The following is a 9,022-nucleotide window of genomic DNA, read 5'->3' on the forward strand; positions in this document are numbered from 1 at the left end:
TGGTCTGCTCAGTTTCAGCCTAAGTTTGCGCATTATCAGACGCATGAGGCTTTGGCGCTCTTATTGTTTATTTCTGTTGTTACTGCTTTTACTATTACTGCTTATTTCTTCGCACTCCCTCCAGCTCCCACAGAGGAATGGTGTGGCTCTTTGCAAACCAGGATCAAATTTCCCACAAGAGTCTCCCTGGACTCAGGTTGGGAAGATCTTTTTTCTTTCTTTCTTTCTTTCTTTCTTTTTTTTTGTCTCTTCTCAAATCCTCTCCCGGTTGCATCTGTGGCCTGTCTCTCCCCTGATCCTCGGAGCAGGGGTGAGGCGGAGAGAGCCCAAACGGACCAGGGCACAGAACGGTCCATTTCCCTCTCCAGGTGAGCAGAGCATGGCTGGAGCCCCTATCCACAGCGGTCTGAGAATTCTCACAACCAACAATCCTAATAACTCAGCCTTAACAAGGATAAGAGCAAAAAAAAAAAAAAAAAAAAAAAAAAAAAAACCGAACAGCCTCATGAATATCAGCCCAAGGGGAGCAGGAGTGAGCTGTTCAGAGATGAAAGTGCAAAGAAATAAAAGCTCAATTTAATCTGCTTTAAAACCCTTCAACTTAACGTTTGTGCTTCAAACTCTGAGAGTGAGGACTGATTGCGGATAAATAGTTTCTTACCATGCCTGGAAGCTATTACACCCCTCTCCAACACAGTTTGCTATTCAGCGGTCCCAGTTTTCATTACCAGCTCTAATAAGTCTTAACATTATTAAATGCCAAGCGGACGATAGGAAAAAACGGACTCCGGGAGGGCTCCCTCTTTAGCGCTTAAAGAGGAGAGCTCTTAAACCCCTTCTTCGGCGGCTCCCCGCCATGAGAGGGGCAACCCCCGGAGAAAGCATTTGTCAAGAGCAAGAAGCCAAAACAAAGTTGGGGGGTGCGCCCCTCCCCCTGCTCTGCCCATGGGGCTTCTGTGCGTCTCCCCACCTGGACAGCTGGAGTGGAGGCTGGGAGGTCTTCCCACCTTTAACACGACCATAAAACTGATGTCGGGGGCCTGGGAGAGAGAGGAGAGGTTCCAACTGGGCGGTTCACGGGGATGCCCTCCAACTGGCCCAGGTACTCCAGTCAGGAGCTGACAGATTTGTCCACAGATGGACAGACAACCCTCTTTAAGCCCCAGTGTCGCCAGCCCATTCACACCCATCTACAATCACACTGCACACCCACTTGGAATCCCACTTGCACAGGAGATGACCCACAGCACTCGGATTCAAAGGCCTGTGGGCCGACAGTCACACCAAGAGACACGCGGGCTTACGCGGCCATCCAGCTCACAGTCACAATGCCCAACGTGTCACTCAAAATCTGCGGGGCTTTCGGGACACCAGGCCAGCCGCTTGCCTTTCATTTCTGCAGCTCCTCTCCAGACAGCGCCTGTGCTCTCTCTGCCTCCCCGTCTGGAAAACCCAGTCTCCTCCTTAATCCCTTGGAGACCCCGAGCTTCCTGGTTCCGCGGCCCAGCCGGGCAAACCTCTGTCCAGCGAAGCGGCCTGTTAGCTGGTTTCTTAAGCCCAGAGGACCCCAAAGCCTCCGAACTCCCTTGAATCAAATGGATCCCAAACCACATAATGTGTCCATGGTCTTCTCTCCCTTCTTTCTCAAAGGAAATTTATCTACTGTGCTTCCTCATAGACTGACACACACAGACACACACCCCCCTAAATCTCTCCAAGTAAAACCAAACCTCCTTCCACTTCCCCGGGCGATCTCTCAGAAGCAGTGCCTGCTGTGCAGTATTTGGCCAGGAAAGATTATTCAAGTTTGATGTCCCCCCAGCCTACAGAAAAGTCCCGCTAAGTCTTTTTCCAGCACAAACTGCAATAAGGACTGGGTCCCCCCACAGGGGTGCCAGGGCCCTGGGCTGCCTCAGCCAAGCCAGGGGCTACTTGGCAGCGCCGGGCGGCTCCACTTCAGACCCCAGGCCCCTCGGCAGGCCCGGCACAGCAGGGTGCCAGGCACAGCTCCGCTCTCTTTCTTCCCTCGTCCTTTTGTCCCTGGCAGGACTGGTCTCCACTTGGGGCCCTGAATGTCAATAGCCCACCCCCTCCGCAGCTCCAGGCTGCTCTCACGGCTGCCCCTGCCACCCCCACCCCCCCATCCTTCCCCTCGGACCGGGCCTGTGGGGGCGGAGCCTGGCTGTCTTGGGAAGCGGGCTTTGTCTGTGAAGTTCATCTTCAAGGTTGGGAGAGACTACTGAAAGCTGGAGAGACCTGGGCTAAGGAGTTCGCGGCAGGCAGGGAGAGAGGGGCTTGGGGAAACCTCTGGAAGGAAACCAACAAAACGTGCTCTTTACAAGTTTCCAGGGTCGGGGCATTCTCCCACTTTTTCTAAGCCACCGGGCTGCAGGTTCATATGGCCACTGTCTTTCCTGTCTGCCTGCCGCCTCCCCGCGTGGGTGCTGGGGACTCCCTGCTTCTCCGCATCATCTCTGTGACTCTGGGTCCCCCGCTTCTTTTTCTCCCCACGTCCCCACTTAACGCACACTCCTCAAGTCTCAAAGAGAGCTGCAGAGAGGAGGGGGTAATGCGGAAAGACTTTCCCTTCTCTCAAAACTTCGCCCGTCAATAAACGAAAGCACAGCCCCTTTTTCCCGGCGTGCAGGCGCTTGAAAGATGAACGCCTTCCCCAGCACCTCTCGAGAAAAAGCGAGACTCTGGGCTCAGACGTCAGCCCACGCGGCAGCCGCGCGGACAGTGGAGAGAGGGCGTGCGGAGCCCCCATCTCTCTCCCGGATTGCAATCTCCGACGCTGGGATCTGGGGCCCTGGCCTCGCCTCCCCGCCACGACGGAGGAAAGCAGCTGGGCACTGCGCGCATCTGGTCCCCTCGGTGCTGCCTCGGTTCTGGCCCCGCCAACGCGGGGCTGAGACTTAGGCGGCGGCCCACGCGGCACTCGCTAATTTTTATTGATTGCAGCGGTCAGTCAACTGTCAGGAGGGGTTTCAAGGGACCGTTTAGAGAGCGTGTGCGGGGCTGGTTAACAAATTCATTTAGGGAGCCGCAGGCCGGCTCCTCCTTCCTCGCCCCCCGCCCCCTTGCCCAAGTTTCCTATAAATAATAGATCGACACCCGGACTAGCAGCCAAAACTCGGCTCCGTCTGCGCGCAGGGGTGGCGCAGTCAGTGGCGCACCGGGCGCTAACCTCTCCCGGGACGCAAAGCCCATCTGCGCCCCGGCCCCGCGCCCCGCCCGGCCCGGGGGGCACCGAGAGGGCGCTCTCCGCGAACCCTGAGAGGCCCCGGCTGCCCCCGCGGGCTGCGAGTTCTCCTCCTACAGTTCTGTCCGCCAGTCAGAGGTGGCGGAAGCGAACCTCTGGCCCGCAACTCAGCGCGCGGAAAGGCGGGCGTCGCAGGCCCCAGGGCGGCTCCCTACCTTTGTCGCCCAGGATGCCGTCGATGCTGTGCTTGGCTTTCTTCTCGCCGTCGTCCTCCTTCTTGTCCGCTTCGTCCTCCTCCTCTTTCTTCCCGAACTTGATTCTGAGCACGCGGCTAATCGAACTCACTAAACCTCAGAAATTCAAAGGCAAAAGAGCGAGTATAAGTTGTTGGAACCGGGAGCGCGGCCGGCCTGGGCCCCGGGAGAAAGTCAGGAAGCCCGCCTCACACACACACACACACACACACACACACACACACACACACACACGGCAAGGGGATTCACACCCTTTGCCCCCATCCCAGCCCCCCATTTAAGATTTACACCTACTCTGGGGCACAAGTGCAGTCGCCCACATGGGGAAGTTCCCACCTGAGGCTCTCAGATGGTGGAGAGACTATGGCAGAGGCACCACCTGGTGCACTCCTATACACATCCTTGCACACACTTGTGCCTTACATTATCACATACCCTAGATGCTCACATACTCACTTCCCCAGGCCCTCCCTGGAGGCCCTCCATCCCCTGGGGAGGCCATCCCCACCCCCTAGGTGTGCTGCCCAGCCCTGCATGCCTGAACGCCCTTGCACACGTGTGCACACACACACCGCAGGCCACTTTCCCTGTCACAGGCAGCACGGTTCAGGGCCTCCACGTTTGGGACCCACTGGGGGCTGATGGCAGCAACGGAATAGAAATGATGGCTTGGACAAGGGGGTCCAGAGAGCCCACGGAGATCACCCTTCCTAAGACAGACCCATCTCTCTAGGTCGCTTCTCTGAGAAAGCTCCGAGGGAGCTTCTCTTGTCACCCAACCTTAAGGATAACTTTTTGCTCCTTCCTTCCTCCCTCCCTTCTTTCCTTCCTTCCTTCTCCCCCCTTTCCTTCTTTCCTAACTTCCTCTCTTTCCTGTCCTCTTTCCCTCTTTCCATCTTCCTTTCGGTTTTGATTCCTACCTGTGCTCTCACTCTCTGCACTCCCTTTTCCTCCCAACTTTTCTCAAGTTGCCTGGCATCCATCACCTCCCCTCCTCTCCACCTCCAGCCCCACACAGCCGCAGCCCTGGCCAGACCCCGGCAGGCTCCGCTGGCTCAGCGGCCTTCTCACCTGAGGGCACGGTGCTCCGGTCGCAGTGCCCATCCTTCAGCAGCCGGTCTCGGATCTCCCAGCTGAACATGCCCGGGTTTTCCCTCTTGTACTCCTCGATCTTTTTCTCCACATCGGGAGTCGCCACCTGCTTCAGAGGTGGAGGTGGGAGAGTAGGAGTGGAAAGATGGGGTGGGGGAGGGAGAGACTTTTAATATCAACCTCCCAAGAGCCCCTGGCCAAGCTGGTGGCTCTGGTCACCATGCTCTCCTTCTGAGATTGGCTTTATCCTTTCCAGAAACCTGTTCCTGGCTCCCAGGAAGGCAGCTGGGGTTGGGGAGAATAGGGTAGTGGTACGTAATAAAATAGAAGCTTAATTTGGACCTCCAGGACGCCCCACACTATTTCAGGCAGGACTGAGGGAAGATGTTCCCTGATCTGGGCTGGTGATAGGGGCTCAGAAGAGATATAGGGACAGCCCAGGAATGACTCACTGGCCTCAAAGTCTTGGGCAATCTGGACCTCAGTTATCCCCATCCCTGAGAAATTCAGGTAAGGGGGGGGGGGGGACCTGAGGTGGGGACACTCTCCCACTGTTCTTTCCATTGGAAACATACAGACCCCCGGTGCTACTGGGGGACACCGGCGGGGTAGTGAGCCGGCCTTCAGCAGGATCCCCCAACCATAGGAAGACTGACTGCCCGCTCTGCGGCAAAGACACTCACTCTGGGCTTGCTGCCGCCGATGGCCCCAGGCCGGATGGACCCCGTCTCCTGATAGCGACAGAGAATCTTGGAGACGCAGCCATGAGACACACGCAGCTGGCGGGAGATGACACAGGGCCGAATACCGTGGTGGGCCATCTCCACTATCTTGTGGCGGATGTGGTTAGGCAGGGGTCGCCCGTTGATGAAGACCCCGCCAAGCTGATTGACCCGGCCTTGGCCAAGTGGGGTAGACACTGGAGAAGGAGGGGAGATGAGGAAAGAGAGGGGCACAGGGTGAGGATGAGATGCTGGGTGCACCCCTTGACTCTGATGTTGTTTGAGCCCCAAGACCCCGACAGTGGATCTCCAAGTTCCCTACATTTGGAACGGTGGCAGTTCAGAGGTCAGGAAAAAACTGTCATGAAGCCGAGGGAGGGTCCCTCAGAGATGGAGACAGGGGTCACTATTGGCTGCGAGAGTCCCCCCAGATGCTGTGTCCCCCGGTCCTGCCATACTAGGGGGGATGAGGACACACCTGGGAGATATGAATGTGTCTGAGATGAAGAGGGAGAGAGACAGAGGTGAAAGGGCAGAGCCACAAGGCTGGTGGAGCCTGGAGACTCTGGGACCGATGGCTCTCTGTCCCCCAGGATGTGGCTTGGGCTGCCGGACCCTCTGCCTCTTAGAGAGGCCAATAACAGGTGAGATGAGGCCCATCGGGTCAGCTCCATGCTCTAAGTGGTCAAGACTGATCCCCTTCATTGGGGGCCAGAAGGAGCTGGTTTATTAAGAGTATTTACATCCCTGGCCTGGGCAGTGGAACTGTCCTGCCCATAATTGAACAGTCGAGGGACCGGCGACATAATGCTGTTGGCCGCTGCCTCTGGGGGCACGTGGCTGTCCCTTGAGGGACCCCCTTGCTTCCAACCCCTCTCAAAGTTCTAATTTCGTTTTGGGACAATTTGGGGACACGCTGCATTGTCGGCAAGCTCCTAAATCAAATACCCGTTTGGCCTCAAAAATCCATGAAGTGTCCGTGCAGGGTCAGGGTGGCTGGTACACAGTGGGCCAGAGTCCCCGGCTGCGGGTGACTTTGGGAACCAGGAAGACAGGCACCGCTGGTGTGTGCGGGGGAGGACAGAACGCCTTGGAGCCTTAATGCAAAGTCTACACCATTTCCTCACAGAAGGGTGGGGGACACCCGGTGCACTAATCCGGCCTCGATCCCCCCAATTTGGGGACTCGGCGGCTGCGGAGATCTGGCAGATTAGAACGATTTCACAGCGCCCGAGCGGAGGGAGCTGCCGGCATAATTGGAAAGGAGGAGGCGAGAAGGGGCTCCGGCGGCAGAGCCGTTCCTACCGCCTCCTCCCTCGCTCTCGCGGTCCCCCCACCTCTGCCTGTAAAAGTGGGTGCCTGAAGTCACCCTCGGATTTAATCAGAAATCGTGCGTCGCCAAGTCAGAGTCACTCAGTCTCCGTGGCGGGATATGCCATTAGCGCTCGAGAGCTCTCGAGCGCCCAACTTTATATTCAAGAGCCTCTTTAGCGACCAGCGCTCGGCTCTCCTCAGTATTCTGCGTCATGTTGGGCAAATATTGTTCTAATCCGCCGCGCGTCTTCGGCCGCCTGTTTTACTTGCATTCGCTACAGCAGAGAGCTCGGCAAATCCCCGAGCTCGGGCGCTCTCCCGCCTGCGTGGCTGCTCGCGCGCACTTGATCACGGAGCCACTCTCCGCGCCTCTGTCCAATTCAGGGACCCCCGCCGTCTCGCTGCCGGAGGGGCCCCCGCTCCCCAGACCGCAAGCCGCCCCCCCTCCATCCCTGCCTTGCCTTCTCTCCCCTTCCTCACGCACAAGAGGCTCAAACAATTACAAGAAGAGTAATTAAGAAAATAAAAGTGGCGCCTCTCTCTAACCACTTCTCCGTGACAGCCTGGGCTCCCTACCGCCAGAAGCCCAATGATCCCTCAGTTGACAGGTTGAAGGCCTTCCATTAGTTTAAAAATAAATCAAAACAAAAACGCAGGAAAGATCTCCGCGGTGTGCGCTCCCAGCCCTGTCTGGAGCCGGGACCGTTCACCGCCCATCCTCCCCGCTCACGCCGGGGCTGGATATTTGGGGAGGACACATCACAAAATCAATATTTTCCCCTTGTCCGGGCATTGCGGCGCCCTCCCGCCGTCCTGAGGTTCTCGCCCGGGAGATTTCCAGAGTTCGGAAGCCGGAGAGAAAAGTTTGCGGGAAAAATTCGTTACTGTGTATTCTTTCAAATGAGTCTGTTTCCAGATCCCAGAGCAGGAGCTGCTGAGCGTTGCTTTGGAAGAAGCGGAGAGCCTTCCGAGTTTAGACATATAAAATATCACACATTGTTGGTATTTCGAAATAAAAGGGATTAGACAACCCTCCTGGGAGTGGAAGGAACAATTCAAAACAGGAGTAGAAAGCCCGAAGCCGGCGGACGCAGGGAGCGGAGAAGGGGTCAGGAGAAAAGTAGCTGAAAATAGTGGAAAGAGCTGAATTTCACTACGAGCCGGATCCCCCCCGCACGGAGGTCAGCCCCGCGGGTGCAGGCCGGAGCCGGCGACCTGGGAAGCCGAGGCCGCGGGTCAGTGAAACCCACGCAGAAACGGACAAGTGTCGGTCCCGGAGACTTCCTGGATCCGGCGCCCGGACTTGGACCCAGAAGAGAGCCGGACCCCCTGCTGCCGCTGGCGCCGCCAGCACCCCCCGGAGATCGCCGCCTCTCCGAGGAGCTCGAGCTCCCCAGGGGTGGAGGCGAGGCGGCCCGGCGCTCTTACCTTCCAGAGGGAATCCGGTGCGCGGGTAGTTCTGGCCGGGCGCCGGCCGCATCATCCTCGGAACGGTGCCGGGAAGGGCCGCCATGCCTGCGCACGCCGGGGACGGATCCAGAGTCGGCCAAAATCGCTTCCCGTCCGCTCCCTTTACCCCTGCTGCGATCTCTTTCTTTCCTTCTTCTTCTTCTTCTTTTTTTTTTCTGAACCCTCTTCCCCCCTCCCCTCCACACACACTCCCTGCCCCAGCCCCCCACCCCCGGCTGCAGTCAAACGCGTCCAGAAGCTGGGGAGGGGGGCGAGATGGGGGCGGAGGTTGGGGGGGGAGGGAAGGTGGCGACAAGGAAGTTCAAACAAACAAACACACCAACCCCAAGTCCGCCTCTGCCCTCTCCGATCCGCCAGAAGTTGTGCGGGCGGATGCTGCGGGCAGAGCCGGGAGACGAGGCCGGGCCGCGGAGCCGGGCTGGGGGGACGCGGCCAGAGTCAGGGCCCCCCGCCTCGGACTGGCGAGCGACGCGCTAGCTCTCGCGCTCCGGGCCAAAGTTTCTGAGCCGAGAGGCTGCCGCGTGGATTTCTTTTTCGTATTTATTTATATATTTATGCCCTCGCTCTCGCCCCCCTCCCTCCCGCTGGTCTGCGCTCTCCTCCCCGCGCCTTCTTTCTCCACAGCACACTCGCTACGCCCTGACACACAGGCTTCCACACCCCCGCCCCCCAGCAGACTTGGGGAGGGCAGAAGGGGCCTTTTGGGTTTCGGGGATCGAGGGGAGGCGACAGGGGGTGACAGGGCCGGGAAGAGAAGAGGGAAAGCGAGGGGACCAGTGATCCGCTGGGTAAGTTGTCCAAAAGTGCTCCACAGGAGCACGGAGAGGAGGAGGAGGAGGAGGAGGCAGCGAACAGATCTGATAGGTGCGGACTTTTCTTTTATTCATGAGGAGGGAAGGGGGCCAGAGCGGAAGGGAGCTGAGGACCAATAACGAAAAGAAATCGCCAACGAATATTTTTTTTTCTCT

At 58.0% G+C, this 9,022-nt stretch overlaps 1 protein-coding gene across 2 annotated transcripts in view; it reads right to left on the minus strand.

The window, feature by feature from the left end:
* PAX7 (paired box 7) overlaps positions 1-8,315 on the minus strand; it is a 98,146-nt gene extending 89,831 nt beyond the window's left edge. The window contains exons 1-4 of one of the 2 annotated variants that reach the window (XM_070246421.1): positions 8,013-8,173; positions 5,232-5,467; positions 4,528-4,654; positions 3,418-3,546 (exon numbers count right to left, since the gene is read on the minus strand). In XM_070246421.1, the coding sequence (XP_070102522.1) occupies positions 3,418-3,546; positions 4,528-4,654; positions 5,232-5,467; positions 8,013-8,097 (577 nt within the window). In that variant the 5' untranslated portion in view covers positions 8,098-8,173. 2 annotated transcript variants of the gene reach the window in all.
* Between the last annotated feature and the right edge of the window lie 707 nt (positions 8,316-9,022).

The sequence above is a fragment of the Equus caballus genome, chromosome 2 (genome assembly GCF_041296265.1).
Source record: "Equus caballus isolate H_3958 breed thoroughbred chromosome 2, TB-T2T, whole genome shotgun sequence".
NCBI classification, from domain to species: domain Eukaryota; kingdom Metazoa; phylum Chordata; class Mammalia; order Perissodactyla; family Equidae; genus Equus; species Equus caballus.